Source organism: Dunckerocampus dactyliophorus, chromosome 5 (genome assembly GCF_027744805.1).
Source record: "Dunckerocampus dactyliophorus isolate RoL2022-P2 chromosome 5, RoL_Ddac_1.1, whole genome shotgun sequence".
Classification (NCBI taxonomy): Eukaryota; Metazoa; Chordata; class Actinopteri; order Syngnathiformes; family Syngnathidae; genus Dunckerocampus; species Dunckerocampus dactyliophorus.
In genome coordinates, this window is record NC_072823.1 from 10,549,976 (window position 1) to 10,562,667 (window position 12,692).

Below are 12,692 nucleotides of genomic sequence, written 5' to 3' on the forward strand. Positions count from 1 at the left end.
TGTCCTGTAGTGTACCAGGCTCAGATTGCTCATTTTATAAATAATACAAATAAATTTGAAGAAGCGTTGAAAAATGGCAATAATTTCCATTTTGCACCGTTGGCTCTTAAGGAGGTTCTTCGTAGAGCTTCAAAATGCAAAGAGAAATGGGGGTGAGAAGAGAGAGAGAGAAAAAAAGGTCAATTTATTGCAAACCATTAAAGCGAAATAGGTTGTTCATCAGCTGATAAAAAGTTTTAAGACCACAATTTTTAAAAGCCAAAATCTTCACAAAAATGTGGATTCAATGTCATTTTCTGTCAGGTATTGACACTATCATGATCTCTTGATGGCGCAGGCAAAAAAGCTTTCTCTCTTTGAACGAGGTCGGATTGTTGAGCTGCATAAGCAAGGCCTCTCACGGCGTGCTGTTGCTGCTGAGGTTGGATGCAGTAAGACAGTCATTTGAAACTTTTTAAAGGTTCCTGAAGGTTATGGAACAAAAAAGTCAAGTTTTAGGCCCAATGTCTTTTTTTTAGCTATGGTCTTAAAACCATTGATCAACTTGATGAACAGCCCATTTCAGTTTAATGGTTGTATGCTATAAATTCTTTACTGCAATATTTTTGTCTTACTCTCTTATTTTTGCATTTTGAAGCTTAGAACCCCCCGAAGATCCATCCATCCATTTTCTATGAAGCTGGTCCTCAGTAGGGTCTCGGAAGTATGCTTGTTTGGTCGTACTTGGCTTATTTGAGAATATACTGTCAAAAATAGTGCATCCATCAAAGAGTATGACAATTTTCATGACGATTATGATGCTAAAAGTGCTTGTCTTTCAAATCCTTGATGCCTAATTAATGATGGCAAATTGACTTGTTTGATATCTATGTGACATAACTATGACAAAGCATTATATGATGCTAGGTGGTTGCACAAAGTAAATAATTGGTGAATTTAGCAAACAACAGACGGTACTACTCTAACAGCATTGTAAAGACTTTCAAATGTCATTGTAGCGGGAGCAGACCGGCAAAACCACTGGTATGTAACAACTATTGTTGTTCCTAAGTTACAACTGTGTTTGGCCTTGAGTGGTAATGTGATGCTATTCCCCTTTGATTCAAAGGTTATCAACAAAACCTGAGCTTCAGTAAATAGTCGAGGTGCAAAATAAAACTGAAGAAAATCTACTGGAGTTGAGCTGATAAAGCGTCCTCTACGATCTTCTCAGCCTTTTCAAGTGCAAGCTGGCTTATGTCCAAAAGAACTTAACAATGCTGGAGCCTACCCCAGCTGGCTTTGGGCGAGAGGCTGGGTCTCCTTAGGATCCAACAGTGCAAAATGTAAATTCTTGCATTTTTTTAACTGGTTTTATAATTTGAAATCAGTGTATAAGCTACACTTACGTATTTTAAATGGTGAGCATTACAACATCTGTCACAATTACTTTTGAGTTTTATTCAGGTGTTCAGCATCTCTACTGACATCAATTCCATCCATCGAGGTTAAATCTCATGTCTACCTGTTCTTCAGCACGGGAGAGTTTGAGCTGAAGGTCAGCTGCTTGCTGCTCTCGGTCCTTCAGTTTCTCCCCAGACAGCTGCCTCTGTTCTTTCAGACGACCTTGGAGTTCACCCACTTGTCTCTCTGCCTCCAGTAGTTTTGAATGCAGCTAGAAAGAGCACAGGATGAGACAAGATGATTACCTCACAGAAGATATGTTAGTGATGCCCATGCATTACACTCACCTGACTGATTTCAGTCTGCTGCTGAGCACCTTGACTGTCCTTCTCTTCCCTCTGCTGTTCCAACTGCTTCCGTTCAACCTTCATTTCTGCGTGCTTCACCTCCAGCTCTGTAATCTCACCCTTCAATTTGGACACCTCTTCAGCTTTCTCTCCAAACTCCGCATGGGCCTTCTGCAGGGACTCCTCTGCCCTGGTGGCTCGGGCCTTCAGCTCCAGGATCACTTGCTCTTTTTCTCTCAGGCTTTCTTGACCTGCCTTTTTGGCAGCTGTTTCAGTCCTTACTTTCTCCTCTAGCTCCTGATACTTCTGCTCTTTATGTGCTAGCTTTTCAGAAAGACTCTGAAGGGAGAAAGGAGACAAAGTAAGATGGGATATCACTCTGCCATCCTCCTGATGCTTGTAATGCTTTATTTTATACATTATGTACATTATATTTGTCCACTGTAGTCTTTCCAACCATAGTCTACAGCAGGGGTGGGCAAAATATGGTCCAAGGGCTGCATCCCGCCCGCCAAACGTCTTAATCCAGCCTGCCGGACGTTTCTAAATTATTACCGTTTTTAAAAACAGGAAGCAGCCAGCAACATGGCTTTCATTGCTCAAGTGGAAAGTTTGAGTCACGCAGGAAATAGCCACAACCAATTGTTGCCTGCCTTGGTCAGCATATGCTTGAGTCACACAGGAAATAGCCAAAAGCAATTATTGCTTGCCTTGGTCAGCATTTCATATGCAGCAATCCAAATATTCACCTCACCCACAAAAGTCAACACACAGGACACACAACATAACCTACTCATTGCACTGTATGGATATGGTCACACCCACATCTTCCCGCCACAAAGCATGCTGGGTAGCTTGCGAGGGACACTCCCAACAAGGTACCTAACCTCTTTGTCACATTTTTTCTGTGCTTTTGCTTGATTGCAATAAATATCAAGGTGGTCATTGGAGAAGTAAACAAGGTGGTGTGGGGAGGAGTTTCCGCTGGACTACACAGCATGTACACAGCACTTGTAAATTAACAGTTCAAGTTTTCGCTTATTTTCAATTAAACAGCACATTGATTAGTAAGCTGAAATGTTCCTGAGTGACTCAAGTAAACACTTAAATTCTGTTCAGTTCTGTTTTTTGAGGCTTGTTTTTCTGCACAGTATTTTTTCTTCCAAATTCAGCTTGTAGCATAAAGTAAGCCAGGAAACAACCCTCTTATAAAACTATAGATAGCATCTGACGCTTTAACACTCAAGAGTAGAGTGCGGTATGGCATTTCTAAAGGGTAGATTTTATGACAGCAGCAGGCTGAAAATACCATAGTATGTATAAACTTGGCAACGGGGTAATAAAGAACCAAATAATTAAATAGGGAGTGGGACCGGGTTACTGGTCTTCTGCGAATGTCTAGATTCTTCCAGTTTTGTTGGCTTTGCTTATAAAGCATTAACCTGACTTATGTGTGAAGGCAATGGCACCTCGGTTAACGTCCGCCACAGTTAGCGCATTTTTGCAAAAATTTTGCCTTGCTTGCTTTCGTCCGGTTGGTTAGCATGCAATATGGCGCACGTAACTGTTGTATTTGTGCTTGGATTGTTTACGCACCCATCTCAGATCACACCCCAAGACAATGTTGCGATACTTGATTGGCATATTGATAGAGAAACGCAATCTCATTTGCACGTACAGCAATATGACAAATGTGGTTTGATTTTGATTTGACCCTTTATGATGGCAGCATGGAAGGCACATACATTGAGTGTGACAAACTCTAAACAAGCCACGATGAGTCCAAAGCATGTTGCGAGTGACAGCAACATTCCAAAGAGGGTGAACGCCACTATTGAATTTAAAAAAAAAAGGACTAATCGCAAAGTTCAAAGATGCCACTCTCGTCAGGATGTACTGGAAGCCCTCATCAACAAGTACCATCCTGAATTACAACAACGTAATCAAATGAGCAAATGTTGTGAAAGGATTAACGGTGTTAACAAAACGGTGACCGCAAACCATGGAAGGTGTTCAGAAGTTGTTGCTAATGTGGATCAACGGCTAGCGGGAGCAAGCAAGACACAATGCGAGGATGCTGTGTGCTGTGCTGTGTGATACAAACACAGAAAACGCGTCTTTTGATCAATTTAAAGTAAAAATGTAAAAAACAGACATACACAGCGTCAGGCAACGTGAGTTTGTAAGTGCAGACAAATGTACCTACAAACTTTGCCAAGGATGTCCACAACAGGTAAAATCATGGTAAATATTTATTTGTGCCCCACGAGTACAGTAACAGTAAAAAAAAAAAATCTCCCCTCCACTTGCAATTGCTGTCCATTCGTCATTTGTATTTATTTTTGCATAATTTTCTGCATGTAGAAATATAATTGTAAAATGTGTTTTGTGTATCTGGAACAGATTAATTGGATTTACATTACTTTCTAAGGGAAAACTTGCCTTGGTTAAAGTCTGTCAGACCTTCTAGAACAGATTAATGACGCTAACCAATGCACTGCTGTACTTAACGGCAGAGAACCAGTCACCTGATGACCAGTTCCTTTGGCAACAGTACAATATTATATGGACACATACACTATATGGACAAAAGCACTTGGCACACCCCTTACTGCATTTAGTTGTTACTGATAGTGTGCATGTTACCTGGCTTTGCTGTTGGATGTTATTCAGGTCACTCTGTAGCTGGTGGATCTGTTGTGTATAGACGGCTGCTTCCTGTGGACCCTTCTCCAGCTCCGCTTTCAGTTGGGATATGGTCATCTGAAGGAAAGTTTGGAGAGACGCATTAAAGCTGTTTTTTCTCCATGACACCTGAACGGAAATAATCACTAATTGGGTGAATGACATTAATCCTTAAGAGGTCCTTAAAATTCACTCACACACTTGTAGGCAAAAATTGCCCACTTCCCCAAAACTACTGTAAAAATATAGGTTAATATTTTTTCCCCACTTTGAATGAGTCCCATCTTTTAGAGCTACAGCCTGAAATAAACATATCAAATATTAATTCCATTTTGGAATTTTAACCCGACAAAAGACCAGTATATTTACATAGCTCCACTGTTTTTTGTTGTTTTTTTTCATGGGAAAACCGCTAAAGTAACACTTTTTTTTTTAACATATAAACCATTATCCACCATCAATAAGGCACACTTTTCAGTGTCAAGGCACGCTTGCAGGAAAACGTAACAAATTTTGCTGCAAGCTTGGAATAGGAAAATGTAGAATTATCTGGTGCACAAATATAAAAAATGTATTTCAGTTTGAAATGAGAGACGGGGGTCAAGGAACACGAAACAAATGTAAACACACATAAATAGGAAACATACTGACGGAAAGAAAATCATTTCTCAAACTTAAAGTCAAATTGCCTTTACCTCCAAATTTACAAATCTTGAAAGAATGAGAGTTGGTGAGGGGTTCAGTATGTGGAGGCAGATGAAGGGGAGGAGAACAGACATAGACAAAAGGTAAGCCACAATGCAACAGTCAAAGCCAAAGGCTTCACAAAACAAAATGCACGTGCTCATGAATAAGAAGCGTACCTTGGGCTTGACAGTCATTCTATTTCTATTGTACACAGTGACAATTATCAGTAAGCGGGAGGAGAAACTTTCATTGATGGGGAGTTTAAAGTGAATGAACCCAGGTCTACCTCTTCCAACAGTATACTATGTTCACAAAACTCTCATACTAGCCAAACAAATTGTACTTTAGGTGTCCACCACGGCCAATCGTACAAAACACCAAGTCTAGAATGTGTTATAAGCGTAGTTAGACAACCAACATTAGGTGGACATTTCTAGTTTTCTGAAATCATTTGATTCCTTGATACTTTGGTATCAGGTATATATAAAATACCATTCCATAATGTCAGCATCTCATATGGGATACAATGTAACCTAAAACATTCACATGAGAGCTCTTATAAATATAGCATTTTTTCCGTTACTTGATGGAAATGTTTAAAGGAAGGATTAAGGACAACTGAAGTGAAATGGGTTTCAGTTTTAAAACAAGCAGTGAAAAGGAAAGAGATAGATTGCACCCATCTCACCTCTGAGGTAGTGAAATTAGCCTGTAGTTTCTCATAATGGTTTCTGAGCCGCTCTGACTCCTCTTCCCTCTCGCGGGTCATACTGTCCATCAGTGTCTGTACCTGCACAAGCTCCTTCTGCAGCACCTCAACATCCTCCACTCCTGGACGCTGCAGCTAGAGGGCAGTACAGAGGCAGTTGGTACAACAAGAAGAATAAAGTATAGCAGAGCCCCACTTTTCGCGGGAGTTACATTCCAAGCTTACCAGCAAATGGCAAAAATCTGTGAGTCATTGATATGGCCGTAAAAATCAGTTTTTAAACACACGACTCACTCCTACCCCTACAAACCCACCTGCTAGCTTGATGTTGACATTCTCCCAATTTTTGGTCAACATTTGCAATAAAAGGGACTGTTGGAATGATTAGATTCAGCTCGAGAACCCTCTCTCTTCAATTGCCATTGTTCACTAGCACGGAAAACTACCAAGCTAAATGCACGACCCCGGTTTAAGCCCTAAATATGCCTAACACACATATAAAACGCATTTTGTATTGTAAAATGTTTAAGTACTCACAGTGACATGCAGTGAGGTTCATGACTGGTGAGGCACTGACTCCTGAGGTTTTTTTTATGTTAATACAGTTTGTTCAGTAAGAGGATAACTCAAAAAAGCAGAGACTAATTTACTTGGGTTAATAAAGGTTTTTAAATAGTTTTCAGATACTTCTTAGTTCATCCATCCATTCATCTTCTTCCTCTTATCTGAGGTCGGGTCACGGGGGCAGCAGCTTCAGCAGGGAAGCCCAGACTTCCCTCTCCTGGGCTACTTCGTCCAGCTCCTCCAGGTGGCTCCTGAGGTGTTCCCGAGCCAGTGGAGAGACATAGTCTCGCCTACCTGTGCTGGGTCTTCCCCGAGGACTCCTACCGGTCGGACGTACCCTAAACACCTCCCCAGAGAGGCGTCCGGGAAGCATCCTGACCAGATGCCTGAGCCACCTCATCTGGCTCCTCTCAATGCAGAGGAGCAGCGGTTCTACAACAAGTCTCTCAAGGATGACAGTACCTCTCACCTTATCTCTAAGGGACAGCCCAGTCACCCTATGGACAAAACTCATTTCAGCCGTTTGTGCCCGCGATCTTGTCCTTTTGGCCACTACTACTTCTTAGTTAGTCCTATTTATTTTTATTACTAACTGAAAAACATTTGTGTTCTTACATTTTGTCTGTATATGTAGAACATGCACCCTCCTTTTCCAGGAAAAGTTCTGATACTTCCTGGTGAGGTTGGGTATATAATCTTCCGTATTGGCAGTCAAAAAAAGCTGGCTTTTCCTCTATGCAAGGAAAGGCTGACAAACACCTTGCAGGTAGTGTAAGTGCCTCCCGTATGTCATTTCTGTTTATTTTGTTGTTCAATTATCAAGAATAATGATGTCACACTTACATTAACGACATTATACAAACTCTAGAAAGTCATGGCGTATAATAAATGTTTAACTCAAGTATGCACTCAGACGACAGACAGGGCGTGCCCACTAAGCCATGAATCCACATTCATGGGGGCCTCATCTTAGATTTCTTCCCTGTATTGGATCAGAAAATGTGCAAATTCAGAGATTTTTTACTTAAGAAAATGTTAAAATGATTGGATTTACACAGAAAATACAATTATAATACAGTTCAATGCACAAATGTTAAATATTTATTTTATGTTATTATTCCCCCTCCCCCCCAATCATTCTGCCTCACCTGCCTCCCCTGACTGCACGTCACTCGCTATTCACTACTAATGAATGATAGTAATGATCAATAGAACAGTTGAATCGGAGTCATGGGCTAGCGTGACAATCGCACTTTGTTTTGTGGCTGCCTGCTCCTTACGCTGATGCAGCTACTGGCAGTACGAGGCTCCCCTGCTCCGGAGGCCGCTGGGTCGTCCCAGCTCTCACTGCTAGAGGCCACACTGCTTGCCTTTTGTAATTCCAGTAACGACTTCCGACTATATTTTATTTAACTTGTGTTCACCTCGCTGCCAGTTTTGCAGGTGGATTGTTATATAAGTTTCACTTTTGCATCTCACAGCAACTGTGGTGCATTCAAGGACCACCGAAACACAGTGCCAATACAATCGGTGAAGCATAAAGACAAAGATGTAAAATTTGTGGTCTTTTTTTAACATTGGTACATTTTACCCACATGAAAACGTATATATTAATTATTACAGACTGAAAACTGACTGTTTTCGTAAAAAAAAAAAATAATAGGGTAACTGTAGAGTGTGTTGTACCAGTTCAGTCTGTAGTCTCTCTGTCTCCTCCTTCTCTCGCTGCAGCTGTTCAGTTAGTTTAGAAAGCTTCTGCTCAGCAGCTTCCCTTAAACTTTTCTCTTCATCATAGCGGGACTTTATGTCTGGTGGATACAACAACACTACTTTACAATCCTATTGATTTTATAATCCTTAATTCATTGACACATAAAGGTATTAAAAAAAACGCAAAACATGGATTGTATAGAGCACAATGGATGGTTTGTGCCTCCCAGTCACATTCCCACACTAACCTACTATCTCTGTGGCCAGCTGGGCAGCCTTCTGCTCAAAAAGGTCTTTCATCTGTTTAATGTTGAACTTTTCTGTCTCTGATTCATTCAATTTCATTTCTAATACTAAGGACAAAGAAACACACATTAGTGACATTGTTGCTGTCTTATCTATGCAAGTGTGTGGTTGCAACAACTACCTGAATCCTCTGAGCTCATCTGTCCATCATTCTGTGGGAGTGAGGGAAAACAGTGTGACAATATACCACCTAACAAAGCATGGCCATCATGTTGATGACCAACTTTTTCAAAACCTTTCTAATCAATGAAGCAAGTATATACGTTAAACATCTTGAAGGAATTACTTGCTTCAGGTGTCCTTGGACTTTGTCTAACTCTTTTTTCAGCTCACCAGAGAACCATCTTTCTTCCTAAGTAGGAGGGGAAAAACATAGAATGTGATAAAGTTATTTCAACTACAGTCTGCCTATAGATAAAGTCTAAAAAGTTGAGCATACCTTAAGCGAGGTATGAAGGTCTTGCACCTCCTGCCGTAACATTGTAAGGTCCTCCCTAGAAGAAGAATGAAAGTGTAATGAATTACAATCTATCGTGTGATTGTCTTGCAATCAGTCAAGGGTGTACACTGCTTCTTGCCCCAAGTCAGCAGGGAGAGGTTTCAGCTTCCCAATAAACCTGAAAAGAATAACCAATATTGAAAATGGATGAATGAATAGATGTCAGTCCCACCTTGTAGGGGCCACATGAGCAGGGAGATCTCCGGTGTCATGGAACAACTCATAGTGCTTGAACAACTCCTCTGCAGAGCTATGGGACTTCATGCACTGAGGACAGATGAAGCCCTAAAAACAGTGATACACATTTTCATAAGAGTCCACTTAAATTTTTCAGCTGTGCTTGAAAGAAATGACGACATCAAAGAGTTTATCCAACTACCTCAGAGGTTTGGTCATGGTTAACGTCCGTGCTGGGTTGCTCTGACTCTGCATTCTGGGAGCCTGCTTTCCCAGGGGTCTGGAAAAGAAGACATGTTATATTTTGAGAATCTCTTTAACTTGAACAATAGCAATTAGTGCAATCACCACATAAATTAATTCCATTTTATATGGTATGCACTCATTGGCAACAGCATGTGCACTAAGTTACACCTGAGAACTGAACCAAAAAAAATGGTTTGGTTTGGTTTCCATTCCATTCCATTTTCTTCTGCTTATGCGGGTCCGGGTCGCAGGGACAGCCCTTTCTGTACGGGCGTCCAGACTTCCCGGTCCCCAGCCACCTCTTCCAGTTCCACCAGGAGGACCCCCAGGTGTTCTCTGGCCAGCTGGGAGACATAATCCCTCTAGCGTGTCCTATGTCTGACCCAGGGTCTTTTCCCGGCTGGGGATGCCCGGAACACCTCACCAGGGAGGCGTCCGGCAGGCATCCGGACGAGATGCCCGAGCCACCTCAACTGGCTCCTCTCAATATGAAGGAGCAGCGGCTCTACTCTGAGCTCCTCCCGGATGGCCGAGCTCCTCACCTTATCTCTTAGGGTGAGTCCAGGCACCCAAAGGGGGAAACTCATTTCAGCCACTTGTATCCGTGATGTCGTTCTTTTGGTCATGACCCAAAGCTCATGGCCATCGGTGAGGGTGGAAAGCATGGAGCGCAACTCTACAAACTTCAATTATACAGTACAAACATTATCCTCTTTGACAGTGTCAATCAAAATTGAGCATTATTACCTTACCACAGGCATAATTTTAGGCTCTGACTCGATCGTGTGGGCGTAACTTAAGATGAACCCCATGGAAGGTCATGTATTGCACCTACAAACCTGGTAATTGATTCAGTAGACCACTGTGGCGAAAAGCTACAGTACTTGGAAGAAGTTCTTGATTATTTGGTATGTTTGGACCAACAACGCTAAACTTGTATGAGCTATTTGAGTCTGGACTCTACAGGAGGCTCTAAGTGTAAGAAATGTGCATTGGACTGGATAAATGAATGCACAGGTGAAAGTCCAAGGTCCAGACAAATAGATGAATCAGTACTGTATCTTTCCATTGGCCTCATCTGGTTACATCAGGGAAATATTCCCACAGCCGTCATCACACGTCACGGCAGGCCTTGTTCACTGATAGCTCTAAGTGGTGCAGTTCTACAAATGCTCTTATAATGGTTATGTGATGGAACACTGGCCAGGGTCCAATCAATGTAACACCTCATGCTCTGAAGTACCACAGGCAGGACACGGTCACCTCATTGCAGGTCTGATGAAGAAGGCCTAACAAATGCAGCCTCATCTACATAAGTATGGCCAATTAAAAAAAATGTTTGGACTGATAGAGTCCAGTATGTGTGTCAGGAGTTGGACTTAGACCACATAAAATCATTGGACACCTGGAAAAAGCTGTAAATTTGCACCATGACACACCCCCTCTCTCAATTCAAATACTAAACATAGCCACATTAACAGCAAACAACGGAAGAAAAGAACCCGCTTATCTTGACACCCCTCGGACTGGTTGACTGATGTCAACATAAGCGTTTTTTGACGTAGCCAAAATCAAAATCGAAACTAACCATTACTTGTACATTTACTTGTGACTTTGGCCAGGGACATAAGGAGAATGAGCGGTAATAAATGATATTTTTAACCTACAACCGTTTGGTGCCACTATTTTCCTCCATTCATTTACATTTTTAATTTTGATTCTTGTGTTTTCATATAATATTGTGTAGCGAAGAAATTATTGTGTATGGTCCTGAGCTGTGATTCACAGGTTGTCTGCTCGTTAGAGCCACCCCAAGAGAGAAGAGTTGCTGAGCTGCATTGAAGTGTAGAGTGTGTCTTGCTGTAAGGTAAACAGTGCTGTTTTCATCGTCATTCCGCTAACATTACAACATTTTGCACTTTTATCTAAACAGAACTTCTGCAGTAATTTTGTTTTATGTCTTAACTAAAATGACAATAAAGCTTTCATACATGCACAAATCTTTCTCCCAGTCTAAATACATACATACATACTGTATACACACACACACATATATACACGTATACATATACATACCTATATACTGTATACACACACACACACACACACACACACACACACTGTATGTATGGGTGTAGATTCCAGGTTAAAACTGTCTTGTTTCCCTGTCAACTATGTTTGAGAACGTTGACTTGCAGACACTCTTAAATAATAGCAACAACACGGTAGACCGGAACTTGAGTTGTTCGGGTTGGCCACATTAAACCGGACTGACTTAAGTGGGTTTCACTGTACTACAATTAGCCAAATAGCAATTTTGTCATATTACACAGAATACCAATAATTATTTTACTCTGTGGGGAGGATCTGACAAGGTCGAGCATTTATATTCCCCCAATTCAGTGATGTGTTACGTGCAGCACTTCCCAAGAAGACAAAAGTGGGACAATTTTATTTTGTGGCTAATGGGCAGAGATTTCAGCGTTCGTCATGCATGTTGCCTCAAGGGAAATGTAGTCCTGTGACAATATGTTTAGCAAGGAAACGACACAGCAAATTCTTACCTAAGAGAAAAACAAATTATCAGCACAGCTAAAACCACATCCCCGCTATAATAAGGAATTAACTTGAATTAATTAAATATTGCCATGTTTGTTCTCATTTAAATTTGTGGTCATATAGCATACAGACTATAGCAACAGTCGGTGTGCGGCTAACGCCAATTAGCATTTGAGGAATGGTCGATGAATCAACCTAACTCTGCGGCTAACGGAAACCATGAAAACATCAGGATATATGTTAGCTGCTGATGTCGTGCATACACGACACGCCTTGTACATTGTCATGTTATACAATTCTGTTGTTCTGGTGTTATAAAACATACGTAGTGGATTGCTACTCCACTGAATAAACTATCTTCGATTCATTGAAATGCGTTAGCAGCTAATGCTAATCGTGTCCCTCAACACAAGGAGCGCTTGATAAATTAACCGCGACCTGACGGGATATTTTTTCCCCCCATTCTACGTACATCATAGGCTCGAACTCATTACCCCGCCCACCCGCGACAGGATGCTTACGAAAAGGTGCGACTCCACCAGAAACCAGAAAAGGACAGGCCTACGTGCTACATAATAAATGAACGCTATGACCCAACAAAACATGTTATAATTCAACTCGGTGTCCCAAAAGCTTACCATTTGTAATATCCGTCTGAGCATGGCCTTGGCTGCGTGTGTCCGGACACAAAGTTAAATCAGTTTCCCAAAAGGATAGTTGACGTCGCTGTACCACAGACACCTGACTAAGACTAGGCACAAGCAACAGAGAAGGGGCGGTTCTGGGGAAGGATGGCTCATCTAAACAGAACACACAATGC

The 12,692-nt window shown here is 41.5% G+C and overlaps 1 protein-coding gene across 4 annotated transcripts in view; it reads right to left on the minus strand.

Moving 5' to 3' along the window:
* Positions 1 to 12,650, minus strand: part of eea1 (early endosome antigen 1) — a 23,067-nt gene extending 10,417 nt beyond the window's left edge. Inside the window, exons 1-12 of one of the 4 annotated variants that reach the window (XM_054777137.1) lie at positions 12,511 to 12,650; positions 9,270 to 9,347; positions 9,063 to 9,175; positions 8,831 to 8,885; positions 8,678 to 8,743; positions 8,513 to 8,543; positions 8,334 to 8,438; positions 8,062 to 8,183; positions 5,791 to 5,946; positions 4,377 to 4,493; positions 1,731 to 2,069; positions 1,505 to 1,654 (exon numbers count right to left, since the gene is read on the minus strand). In XM_054777137.1, coding sequence (XP_054633112.1) covers positions 1,505 to 1,654; positions 1,731 to 2,069; positions 4,377 to 4,493; positions 5,791 to 5,946; positions 8,062 to 8,183; positions 8,334 to 8,438; positions 8,513 to 8,543; positions 8,678 to 8,743; positions 8,831 to 8,885; positions 9,063 to 9,175; positions 9,270 to 9,347; positions 12,511 to 12,534 — 1,356 coding nt within the window. In that variant the 5' untranslated portion in view covers positions 12,535 to 12,650. Of the gene's footprint in view, positions 1 to 1,504; positions 1,655 to 1,730; positions 2,070 to 4,376; positions 4,494 to 5,790; positions 5,947 to 8,061; positions 8,184 to 8,333; positions 8,439 to 8,512; positions 8,544 to 8,654; positions 8,744 to 8,830; positions 8,886 to 9,062; positions 9,176 to 9,269; positions 9,349 to 12,510 lie in introns of those variants that run through there. The other 3 variants (XM_054777138.1, XM_054777140.1, XM_054777139.1) reach the window with 3 other exon arrangements.
* Positions 12,651 to 12,692: the final 42 nt, after the last annotated feature.